Genomic DNA, 13603 nt, shown 5'->3' on the forward strand with positions numbered 1-13603 from the left:
AACTACGCAACAATGGCTAAATTCATATTTACGTAATTACGTTCATTGTCTTCCTTTGGTTCCCTCCTTCAATATCCTAGTTTTTTTTCCTTAAAATCTTTTCGTTTTGTAAACCACTCACATGGACTAATCTTCATGCATGGATGGGACTTGACCTTGCATTGAATCATCATCACCATCATTAACGAATGGCACATAAACTCGCAAACTCTTCCTAAAATTGCGAGTTTAACCTAGTTTGACCGAGTCTACTCAATCTAGTTTATATCCAAGTTAACTCAATTTCACCACCTAATACGAGTACAAGTTTACAAATTAACTCACTGAGTTTGACAACAATGCCCCTCTACCAATGCAAAAACAAATAAAAGGGAAGCTAATCATACATTTTAACCATCCACGGTAATTTACAATCACAACATAACAAAATAATTAAAGTTTGAAATCCAGCCTTCAATTGAACTCTGAACCATATATATATCCTAATAAGCTAAGAAAATAAAAAGCCATTTCAAATAGCCTGCCATTACAAGAAACCAACATGCCAGTAACGGCTTCACCCGATATTTCTTGTTGAAAATATCACCAAACCAGGAACCTGCAGCGCACTCCAAGAACCTGTACACAATTCCATGGTAAAATTGCATTAAATCAATGGTTCAGTTCATAGAAGGAAGGATACCCTGAACCTGCAAAACTTGTAAATAATGTAAGAAAGTGACTTTTTAGAGAAAAATAAAGCTTTATAGAATACAAAACCCATACAGAACCATTGAATTGGTCGTTCACTAGCCCTTCATGTATGATGGAGATCAGTCCCTGACTGTAAAATAAAAGAATTCATGCACACATGCAAATCAACCATAATAACAAGCATACATGATCAACTGAATGGTAAAACTAATAACCGATCCCTTGTAAAAAAGATATTCAGGTTGAAAGAAAGAAAGGAATCTGGTTTTGTAATGAAAGGTTTTTAAAAAATAAAGAGGATATATCTTTAACATGACAAAGTATGTTTCCATTTTACACTAACAAGATCCAAGGCTTAACAAGAACTTGTGTTTGTTGGGAGATGGGACTGAGGGGTGGCTGCTTAATTCTTGTGAATATGGATTAGGAAAGTAACTCTAAGCAAATTGGACAAAATGAACCAAAACGAAATAATTGAGATTTGAGACAAAGAAAAAAACAAAAAGGGGCCAATAATTTGCGACAATCTTGGACAGAGTGTATGAAAATTTGTAGGAACACAAGGGAAACAGGAAATATTTACACATCATTACCTATAGAGCTATCGAGTACATACAAGTAGTGTAAACAAGAAATAAGGGCTCCCTATACAACAAAAAGAAATTGTCACTTTAGGTAGCCTAATAGAAAATTTTATGTTAGTTGGAACCTTCTGAATATGGTATTGAACCTCAAGAATTTATCCTAATGCAGAAAATCTTGTATTGTTTTGTCAAAGTTGTGTGCAATGCAATGAAAACTACTGCTAGAAGAAAATCAGCAATATGTGCTTTTAAGATCTCAACTCATCATGTGAATGCTACATTATTGTTGGAAATTAAGATATAATCAATTCATTCTTGGAACATACATATTCTTTTTGTTCTATTATTTTATTACCATTCATGCTTGGTCCATGTTAGATTATTTTTCTCTTATGCATGTTGGAAGCAGAACTAATTGAAGAAATTGTCACAACTATTTGGACAAGGCTACAACCTAAATTGCCAACATTTAGGGATGGATTGGTTGGAATTGATAAGAAGATAGAAGACATGAACTCACTTTTAAGACCAGATGTAAAGGATGTTCGCTTTATAGGCATATGGGGTATGGGAGGCATAGGAAAGACAACTCTTGCTAAAGTCTTGTATATAAAAATTCGAAGAAAATTCAAATTTAGTTGCACCTTTGAAACGAGATCCAATTGAAGAGAACTTTGAAGATTTTGAAGATTCCGATGGGTAAGGGGGAATATATATTTTCTCAAAAAATAGAAAAAATAAGAATTCAACAATTTGCTAAAATTAACAACAAGAATTCAACAATTTGTCAAAATTAACAACTAATATCAAATAATATAAATCAAACCAAATTACCCTAATTACAAAAATCACACCAGTGCTATAATAATTCAAATCACAAAAATCATAGGGAGGAAATTACCGGAAGGGAGAGGCTGACAACAGTGATGAAGAATGAGGAAGACGGCAAAGAAGACGGTGACGAAGACGGAACCAAGAGGAAGGCAACCTCTCTGGAACCAGAAGGAAGGCGACGCTCTTTGGAACGCACAAGATGGCGATGCTCTGTGACGCGACGATGACCTCGATTGCGAGACAAGAGAGGAGAGAGGGAGAGATCTTGCGTGCGACGCACAGTGAGACAGATGAGAGAGATCGAGCAGAGAGAGACAGAAAGAGAGGATAGGAAGAGGAGAGAAGAAGACAAGGTAGTGAACTCGTAGTTTTTATCTTGACTCGTTAAGCTAACTCAAAATCGTAATTCGTTGAATCGTGAGACGAAACGTAAATATGACTCGTAAATTATAAAAATTTAGAAAAATTTAATAGCAACAACTAATTTTATAGAGAATAAAATAAATCTCAAATAAACTAAATTATCCATAGAATTATAACTAATATATATACTATAACAAGTTAAAAGTCACAATTCAACACAAATTCACAAATCAAAACATAAATTCACAACTCACAAGTTCATATGACACTAAAATAAATTCAAGTAGCAAATAAACCAACCAAACTACTAGAATGAACAACTAATTAACTAAAATCTAAACAAGTTTTTTAATAATCATTCTATTCTTCATCAGTTATAAAATCTTCACGAGTTTCACAAACTTTTGCATTACCATCTTCATCATTATCAGGAGCAGGAGGAAGAGGTCTTTGGAGAAGTTCTTCAAACTCATCATCATCAAGATAAGGAATTGCCAAAAGATCCTTAGAGGCACCAACAACTCTATTACCACTTGCTCCATCATTTAAATCAGGATCTGAGATTAGAGCATCTAAATCTTCTTCTTCTCCATCTTCGTCAGCAACAATCCACTCTTCATCAGAGTCCAACTCATCAAGACTATAGTCATAATCAAGACTTCTTCTAGTTTGTTTTTTCTTTGCTAATCTTGAATTTGTCATCACAAACACAACATCATTCATGGTTTTAGCTTTCAAACGGTTTCTCCTTTTTGTGTGAACCTTTCAAAAGTAGATAAAAAATATTAGACATTAATCAAACAATAAGATAGAATTGAAGAATTAACAACCAAATTTATAAAAGTAAAATGCAATTTATATTTAATTACTAACCATCTCAAAAGCGCTCCAATTACGTTCACATCCAGATGAACTACATGTCAAATTCAAGACACGAATTGCAAATTGTTGGAGCTCTGGATGCTGATCTCCATAAGAATCCCACCATTGAGCTGGAGTTTTAGTATAAATTGCATTTTGAGCTACTTTACTACCAAAAAACTCTTTTCAAGTTTTAAAATCTTCAAGTTGAACATCCATCTTAGTGATTAAATCTGGATTTCCTGTCATCCTTTCCATACAAGCATAAAACTGCTTCTTAAGCTCATAAGCAATTTTAAAACCAGAGCTATAATGAATCTGAGGATTCAAATAATAGCCTGCAGCATGCAATGGCCTATGAAGTTGGTTGCCCCATCTTGCATCAATAATATCCCAAATAGGTATATAACTAAAACATAAAAAAAATTAATAAATTAATTACAAAATAAACAATATTTTCAGAATTTAAATTTTTTAACTCTCTCTGGCTTTTGCTTTTCTACCTCTGCCGTTATTACATTTTACAATTACACTTTACACGTATCATTCAACATTATGTACAACTCTTATGCATTAATTAAAAAATAAAATAATTAGACATTTTACCTTGTCTCAACTCCTTGAAATGCATCTCGTATTTTCTTCTTTGCACTTGTCATTTCTTCATAAATAAATCCCATTGCCGGCTTTTCTTCTGAATCCACCATACGAAGCACATGAAGAAGAGGGTAGGCAGCCCTCAAGCAAATTACGACTTCCTTCCAAAACACCTTATCTAACACCACACTTGCAATTATCTTTCCATCTTTTGTCTTTGCAAAATTACTAGAAGTCCATTGATCAGAAAGAAACATTTTTATTAAGGAACCTTTGTTGTCATTGAGACATCCCAAAGTAAGGTAAGAAGTTGCAAAACGGGTCATACCCGGCCTCACCAAATCTTTCCCCTTAGTGTGGATGTGTAGTAGTGCAATAAGAGCAGTTCTAGCATATATGTAAGTAGTAATCTTTCTACCTTTATAAATTGTGTCCTTGTGAAGTGTTACTTTTTTTTCCAAGTCTTCTAACATTAAATCAATGCAATGTGCTGCACAAGGCGTCCAAAACAACTTTTTTCTCTTTTTCATTAGCATTTCTCCTACAGCTTTGTAGTTAGCCGCATTATCGGTGACAACTTGGATGACATTTTCTTCACCAACCTCTTCAACTACATCATCTATCATTTTAAAGATTTTATCAGCTGTCTTAGTAATGTGAGAGGCATCAATGGATTTCAAAAAAACAGTCCCTTTAGGACTATTAACCAAAAAATTTAGGATGGTCCGTCTTCTCTTATCTGTCCAACCATCAGTCATTATTGTGCAACCAACCTGCTTCCAATATTCTCTATGTTCCTCTAGTGATTGTTGAACAAGCTCCACGTGTTTCTTCAAAAGAGGCACCCTTAATTCATGGTAGGATGGTGGCTTGAATCCTTGTCCGTATCTTATAGCTTTCTCAAACATTCTACTGTATTCCTCACTCCTTGAAACATTAAAGGGGATGCCATTGTTGTAGAAAAAAGCACTAATCTCTAAACATACTTCCTCTCTCAAATTCTTCTTAAATATATTGTTGATTGTTGTTTGAGTACTAATGCGTGTTTTCTTGAATATGTTGCCATCTAATTCTTTTCCCTTTCTTTTTTCACCGGTAGTGTCAACTTCTTTAGTAGCTTCTCCTGGGCTTGCCCCACCCATGTTTGTTTTCTTCATCAAATTTACTTGTAACCCACTCACAACATCCCACATTTGCTTCTTAACTTCATCACTAACAGTTGTACAAGCCCCAACATCTTTTTGAGTTCCTGCTAAGTGGTGTTTCAATCTATAAACTCCTCCTGAAAAAATTTTATGACAGTATTTACATTGTATCTTCTTTCCATCTTCTCCAACAGATATCCCGTGCTCCCATCCTACATCAGTTCTACTTCCAAGAGCATTCTTAGCAACTTTTTTTTACAAGCGATTCCAGCTGTACTTCCTGACTGAGAAGCTGGAATGTTAATCGGATTTTCACTTGCATTAGCTTGATTTGATGCCATTCCTGTTTAGAAAAAAATAAAAACAGTAAATATTCAATGAATCAATTCAATATCATAGTAAAAATTCAACAATTTAACAAAAATTATTGGGATATAGGTGACAAAGAGAAGTTTCAATCAGGGAGCTCAGATGAAGGATCAAGCAGTAAAAATGATAGCAATGAACAAACTGTTAAAACAAACGGTGATTCATTGTCTTCACTAACTGAATATTTCACTGTTTCATACAATGTCCTCATTTGGATACACTGGAACAGACAAAAGCAGACACTTATTATTAGTATCTGACTGTATAATGCAGGAAGCTTTGAATGCCATGATGATGAAATCGAAATAGTTGAATCTCCCAAAGTAATATATATTAAATTGATGATACTAATTTACACATTTTGACTTGATCATTTTTCTAGTTGACAAAATAACTTGGCCAAGAAAATAAATGGTAGAATCTATTCAACTAGAATGATGTGTATAATCCAATTGCAATAACTAAAAATGAGGATATGTTAATAGAAATGAGTTGTTGCAAGTTGCAACATGCATTGATCAAAATATTGGTAAAGTCCTGTTTTCATTATTAGTCCTGTTTTCATTAACATGAATTAACATGAGAACAATATAGAAGTGTTGGAATTGGAAGGACACCAGGAGGGGTCTGAATTAAATGGTATAGAGACCCCAAAGACTACTAGTTTAGTGGATGAAAAAATTGAGGATGGTGTTAAAAATCATTTATTAAACAACACTGCTCAAGATGAAGTGAAAAGTTTAGGAGGGACATTAGTGGAAAGCACAGAGCAGTCAACCCACCAAGAAACATTTAGTCGTGAATCAGATGTCAATCAGAGTTAACATTATATATAAACAATTTCATTAATTTTTATCTTAGAAATTAGGAGGATTAAACTGTGTCAAATATTTATAATTTTTAAATAAAACATTAATTAATAAGAAAGAGCTAAAAGCAAAACCATGATATAAGAATGGATAAAAGCAAATCACTTTTTGTTTCACATTTCGATCGCCATTATTAATCCATGTTTTCCATTATATTATTGTTTTAATATATCAAAAGATGGTGATAGTAAAATAGCCTATTGATTTGCACTGAACCTCAAGTTCAAGTATCGCACCATAATACTACCTCTGAAGCCATTAACCAAAACCAGCTGGTGGATGGAGCTAAGGTAAGTTTATTCATTGATATTTTGTACATTAAGTTTGACAGGACATATTTGTGGAAAAGAGTCGAGGTGCAATATCCTCTCTCAAAATTTGACATATACTCGTAAGTCGTAACATACTAGTTATTTTCAGGTCTGAGATCACGGTTTTTCAGGTCTCAAAACTTACTATAATTCGTATAAAATCATAATCTAAATTGAACAATATAATTAATCTGCAATATAATCAGTAAACCAATAAATATACACAATAGCAATTCAACCTACAATATAATCCATAATAAACAAGTACAACAACAGATTGAACTGACTTTGAAGAGGATCAAAATTAAAAAAGTTTTAACATACCTGAACTACCAGTGAAGGGGAGGAGAAGAGCAGCAGCAATCCAGATTCCAGAAATAGAGAGCGAGAGCCAGAGAACCAGACACAGAGGCAGAGTCAGAAAGTTTCGCAAAACAATTGCAAATTGATGCTCACAGCCTCACACAGTTCAACCACCACCAGTCTAATTCCACAACAACGGCAGCAGGCTGTGACACACCAAATTGGGGATTTTGGTCGCGCGAAATTTAAACTTCAGAGGAATAGAGAGATAGAGTCAGAGAGAGTCAGAGATTGAAAGACTTGAGAAAGGTGAAATTTTGAAATTTTGGCCATGGAGATAAACTGTAAAGTGAGGAAGGTAAAGAGATTAAGGAATTTACTGCTAATCTGCTAGGGCTCCTCCATCTTCCATGGTCTTCTATTCAGATTGGGCCACTGGGTTGGACTGGGCTGCACTCAGGATCAAGAAAAGAGCATCTTCAATCTTGAACGCAACATCGGGGCAGAAACGCGATTCCAGCGGCTCTGCGTTTTTGCGCGGCGATTCCACATGAAGAAGCTTGGTCCTGGACGAGAAGCAAAACCGAGACTGAAGGAGGATGCAGAAACGTGAAATCGTGCGTTTCCACGAGTTGAAACGCGTTTTTGACTACCTTGGAAGAAAATGAAGAATACTGAAACCTTCAGAGGCGTGAACGAGAGGGTTTTTGAACCCAGATGAAGAATAATTTTGTTTTTTTGTTTTTTTAATATGTTTAACACAGATGAAGAACAATTTTGATTTTTTGTTTTTTTAATATATTTTTGTTTTGTTATTTCAATTATTTGAAACTATAAAATTAGGATTAATTGAATTCTAAAATTTGATTAATTTAAAAGGATATTTTTGTCTAATCAAATAAAGGAAGGATGTTTAAGTCTTTTTATAAAATTAAATAAATAAATATTTTTTATTTTTATTTAATTAAAAAGGGTGTTTTAGTAAAAGTGGTGATATACTATGTATTTAAAAAAGAAAAAATTAAATGCTGACGTGGAAAATAAATTCCACATGTCTTATTGTTATTTGTCTATATTTTAAACGTATCGGTACGTATGAATTTATCATCGTATCGTAGCAAACACCTATTTGTAACTACCCATTAGTGGACAGCACATCTGTTTTCTTCCATATTCACCAACTCCTTTTGTTATTTTGTATGGGAGTACATATAAATTTTATTTGTTGCATCAGAGTACATAAAAATTTGAAATATAATGTAAGTAAAAAAATATTTCATATTATATATCAATAGAGTAGTGACATGCATTAACTGAGTCATCAAATAAATCATGTGTATTTAAATTATATTTTAAATTTTTAAATAGTGGGTAGTTATAAAAGAGGTAACCGTGTTAATAGTGGGTAGTTTAATGGTTTTCCTATCATTTAAAATGGACTAAAATTGATCAAGTATATCTATTTTAATCTCTTCTACCAATCTTTTTATGTACTAATTGCATGCCAAAAATTTGGATTATTGATATTATTAATATTTTTTATTATTTTTAATTTATTTTTTTAAAAAAAATACATATATCTCGTTTACACTGTAAACAAGATAAATATAAAATTATCTCATTTACAGTGTAAACGAGATAAAAGATAAATATTTATTTCGGTAAATATTTTTTAAATTATTTATTTTGATGATTATTAAATTTATTTTATTTATTTAAATAAAAAATTCCAATTAATTCTTAATAAATTAATATCTGGTCCCCATTATTGAATTATTAAGTGATGGCGGGACACCACCATAGGTTTTATTAGTAGAACCCAAACTACCATGGCGATGAGGTATTTTCAGCCGACAAATCAATTGCTAACTTGGTTTGATGCTTTCTTAAAACAAGATACTAAACATAGAAAATGAAATTAAATATTAGATATTATTAGCCCACATTAATATAAATAGAGGGTATTTTTAATAATCATTAGGCAATATGTAAATCGTCAAATAATCATTATGCTCTTCCTTCTATTTCATTAGCCAATGTAATATGTGAATTCAACAAAAATAATTATTTTTGTTGAATTATTATAATTAGCCATTAGTATATATAAAGATGAGCATCATTCCTTTTATATTAGTTGTTTATTGTACGAAACTTTCATGTTCAAACCGATCTAAATTTAATGTTATCTATTTTAAAGAATTATGATGTTTAATAACAAAAATAATTAAAAAAAATAGCTAAAATTTATATTAAATTCTTCTCGTCACTACAAAAAATAATTCAAAATCGTTAAAATTATTGTCAGTTTTTTTCAATGATATTATTTTCGAAAATTTCGTGAATTTTTTATACGATAACACATCAATAAAAAAGGTTATGATTCTCACTATCAAATAAAATAATCCTTCACAAAGTGTAACACTATTTCACGCAAAAAATATTTAAAATGACACGAGTCATTCTGTCAAATTTACTATAAAATAATTTGACGAAAATATTTGATCAAAAAATTATGTTGGACATTATCTGTATTCGAGTGGTAATCAAAACACAGGATTTTATCATTTGAAATTTGGATTTCCGTCAGAATTTTTCCAAGCGAGATCCGACAACTAAGTTATTACACCCTAATATAGTAATATTAGTCACGGCCTCCTCCTTCCGCCCACCCCCTCGTTTCACTTTTTACATTCTAAAACACCAAACTCGCCCTCCCAAACCCCAAAAATCACCTTCCTGCTTCAACCACTCTTTCCCAAAAGCCCCCAAATCTGCCACTGTTGACATTACTCCACCCTCTGGAGCCACCGCACCACCTCTCCACCCTTAAATTCTTATCATTATGTTTGCGGTCCTTATAATTAATTAGAGTATGATAAAATATACCATATGTATTTTTCCTTAAACTGAACTAATTATTATATTTTCAAGCACTGCTACAGATATCAAAGATCGAGAAGAACTGATTGAATATAATTTTCTATTTAATTCCATCCATACAGGATTTGAAATTCCAAAATGCGCCATTGTAGTTGTGGTCGCCATATTACTATAGTATGTGACTAGCTATTACATATATCAGTTCAACATAGTAGCTATCTAAAACCGGAGCTTAATTAAAATCATGACTACATGCAATGAAGAACAACATTATTGAAGCAGTAATATTCCGCTTATTATTGTGAAAACTCACGTTAATTTATTTTCATATAAAGTTAATAGTTGAAGATGATTAAATGATAATTTAATTAAATATGAAAAAATGCAGGAAAATAATAAATTTAGTGAACAATACCGTTATGCATATAGTAATCTCCTTTTTTTATATGTGATTTCTGTTGGAGTGTAGTAATCTCCTTTTTTTATATGCCGTTATACATATAGTAATTTCTTTTTTTTATTTTATTAGATTAATTTTAAAACTTATTGTTTATATTGTTTACGAAAATCATTATCTATCTAATAAAATTGATTAAATATGTATATCAATTATTTAATAATTTTTAACTATCAATTTTACACGTAGACAACCGGTATAAATTTTTATCTCAACCTATTATAAAGACAAGGAATAAAAATACACATACAATTTTTATCAATTATACTATGTGTAAACTAAAATTAGCCACTAAAATTAATCACTAATATAAAATATATATTAAAATATAAATATATATTAAAATTAAGTTAAATTATACGTATATTTATATATAAATCCATTCGTAATTAATTTTAATAACTGATTTTAATATACAAATAGCGTTTTTGAATCTTTATATATCCCCAAAAGAAAAATGAAAGAAAACACAAGTATATGTATTCATACAGAAATTGAATTAATCAATCAAATAAGTTCATACGTGTATCCATCTATTGGTCAAGTTAGTTTCTTTCATTTCTTTCCGGAAACAATACAGTTTATTTAGATGGGTAATGGGTTCAACAACAAAAGTCAACCCGCTAAATTAAAGAAGTCAACAGATATGTCTAAGTTCAATTAATGAACATACATTTATAAAATTACTTACAAATCATAATATACTACACAAAAGTTCTCAGCAGAAAGAACTCAAACTCGAATTAATAAATAATAATATTTGTAAAATAGTGGTTATTTACTCGGACAAAATGTCGTTTATGGGTGGCATCTGACTAAAAAACCTATCAAACTCCTTAAACGACATATCTCTAATCAAAAACTGGTTTACAAAACCATTATTATTATTGTTACCTGCTGATGAAGAAGAATCAGGCACATGAACATGATTATTATTATTATTATTATTATTGTAATAATTCTTCCTTTGATGATGATGATGGTGATCTCTCAGCTTATCATGACGAGGTTTCCCATAATCATCAGAAGAGTCTTTACCAGTTAGCTTCTGAACCACAGATTTGAAGCTTGTAGCATCAGTTTCCACATATTGCGTGTTTATAATCACAACCTTCACCGGACCCTTGTTGCTTCCACCGCCATAACCAGACATTGTTCAACAAAATATAATAATTTAAAATAATAAAAAGAAAAACTAAAAGAAGAAAAACCCAGAAGCTTTCTCTAGCTAGATGATTTTTTTTCCTTCTTCTTTTGGGAGTGAAAAGGGCTTAATTTAATTGGGTTATTGACGTGGGATATTTATATTATTCGATGCATCAAGGTTTGGCTTTTTCCGCGTTTATTAAATTAATTTTTGTGGTTCATGGGTGGTGGGGTTTGGTTTGACGGCTTGAAGTTATATAGATGAAATAAGTTGACCGGTGCTGTTTTTATGTTTTTATGTGAAATTTAATTAATGAGAAAGAAAGTTTCCAATTTTAATAATAAAGCTATGATATTTAAGGTTGATATAGTCAAGCCTCACAATTCGCAATTGCAAGCCAATAATTATAAGCCAGAAGAGCCACTATGCTAATATATATTTACTTCTTGTGATATATGGATCTCCATTTAATAATGTATGACTTTTTTTTATAATATAAACTGCTCAATTTTTTAATGATGGAAGACTCAGATTATTAAGAGAGATTGAATTTAATAAAAGCTAAAAAAAAAAGAAACTTTTATATATGTATAAATAAAGAGAACAAGATCTCTGGAACAACACATATACAACAATAACAAAACACTTTTCTCCATATATATGTACGTTTTAACATATAAAAGAATAAATTATTAAAAAATATATAAATTATTATTATTATATTGAGATAATAATATTAAAAAATATTAATGTTAAAGTTCTCTATTTAAATTTTTTTATTTTATATTTATTTCATCTTTTTTATTTATTTATTTTACAATATGTTATTAGCACGAAATTTTGATCAAAATTTAAGAAGACATAGGTAATAAATTTTTATTATGTCAAAATTTTCTCATCTTAAATTTAGTGTTCTTGATTTATCTAGAAATAACTATTTATTATGAATATTAGATGTCGAAATTCATCTTGATTCAATAGATCTTGAAGATACCATTAAGACTAAAAATAAAGCATCTTAGAAGGATAAAGTCAAAGTCATAATCTTCCTTCGTCGTCATCTTGACGAAGGATTGAAAAATGATATCTCACTAAAAGATTTTGTAAATCTGTGAAAAATTCTTCTTCAAGAAAGGTATAATCATTAAAAGACAGTGGTACTTCCTCAAGTCTGATATGAGTGGACACACTTCGGTCTATAGAATTTTAAATCTATAAATGAATACCATTCAGCAATGTTTCGAATTATCTCACGAATAAAATTATGTGGGAAAAAACAACTGATAATGACATGTTACTTTTTCAAACTTCCATGTCTCGAATATGCTCCTGCAGCAGCAGTGTCGAAAAAAAAATTTTAAAAATATTTGAGCTAATTTCTTCATTTCTTGTTGCTGGAGGTAACAATGAATTACTTTAAAAAAATAATGAAGCGCACCTAGCTGGCGCCGCTCCATTTTCTGAAGTAAATGCAGTAAATTAAAACTTCAAAAGAGGTAAATGGTAAGGTTTTGGTAATAAAAAAAATTATGAAAGAAAGAAAAATTATTTTCATAAGAAGGGATCTTACCAGAAGTGGAATAAAGAAAGAAATAATGGACAAAATAAATCAACAGAAGATAAATATTTCTGTTGTGGTAGAAAGAGCCATTGGTCACGTACTTCTCGTACCCCAAGGCACTTAGTTGATCTTTGTCAAGCATTTTTTAAAAATGATAACAAACGAAAGGAGAAAATTTTTGTTTTAAAGGATGTTGCTGAAAATTACACCATTCATTATGAAGTATATAATTTTTTTAAGGATCGTAAAGGAAATATTAGTCATTTAGTCATGGATAAAAAAAATTAATATTTGAATTTATTAAGTACTTATGTTAATATATAATGTAAGAAACTTCTTGTTAAATTTTATCTCTTATGTATTTAAATTTTAAGTATAATGTATATAAATAATGTTTAATAAAATATTGATGTTTATGTTTAAGAATTTCAAAATTTTTAAATTGTCAAGTTTTAAAATAATAATAATAATAATAATAATAATAATAATAATAATAATAATAATAATAATAATAATAATAATAATAAAAAACTTTTTAATATATATATTATTCTTATGTACAATGCTACTTAGACAAATAGTTACAATTAAGAATATAATTATTGCACATACACATTTACTTATTTTAT

General features: G+C 30.5%; 2 protein-coding genes across 2 annotated transcripts; both read right to left on the reverse strand.

The window, feature by feature from the left end:
- Positions 1-3521: 3521 nt before the first annotated feature.
- Positions 3522-5140, reverse strand: LOC148548053 (uncharacterized). The gene is made up of 2 exons (XM_088497579.1): positions 3942-5140; positions 3522-3744 (listed from the first exon to the last, which is right to left on the reverse strand). The coding sequence occupies exons 1-2, from the start codon at positions 5123-5125 to the stop codon at positions 3522-3524; spliced, it is 1407 nt and encodes a 468-aa protein (XP_088353705.1). The 5' UTR covers positions 5126-5140.
- Positions 5141-11044: 5904 nt separating this feature from the next.
- Positions 11045-11419, reverse strand: LOC107613126 (VQ motif-containing protein 1-like). Its single transcript, XM_088495575.1, has 2 exons — positions 11272-11419; positions 11045-11160 (listed from the first exon to the last, which is right to left on the reverse strand). The coding sequence occupies exons 1-2, from the start codon at positions 11417-11419 to the stop codon at positions 11045-11047; spliced, it is 264 nt and encodes an 87-aa protein (XP_088351701.1).
- Positions 11420-13603: the final 2184 nt, after the last annotated feature.

This window comes from Arachis ipaensis, chromosome B8 (genome assembly GCF_059453495.1).
Source record: "Arachis ipaensis isolate K30076 ecotype BB chromosome B8, ASM5945349v1, whole genome shotgun sequence".
Lineage (NCBI taxonomy): Eukaryota > Viridiplantae > Streptophyta > Magnoliopsida > Fabales > Fabaceae > Arachis > Arachis ipaensis.

Excerpts from the sequence above, each read along its gene's own strand:
- LOC148548053 (XM_088497579.1), bottom strand. The coding sequence starts at position 5,125 with ATGTGGGATGTTGTGAGTGGGTTACAAGTAAATTTGATGAAGAAAACA. Across the intron at positions 3,745-3,941 it reads TTTCAAGGAGTTGAGACAAG|TTATATACCTATTTGGGATA; the intron begins GTAAAATGTCTA and ends TTTATGTTTTAG.
- LOC107613126 (XM_088495575.1), bottom strand. The coding sequence starts at position 11,419 with ATGTCTGGTTATGGCGGTGGAAGCAACAAGGGTCCGGTGAAGGTTGTG. Across the intron at positions 11,161-11,271 it reads TGATGATTATGGGAAACCTC|GTAACAATAATAATAATGGT; the intron begins GTCATGATAAGC and ends CTTCATCAGCAG.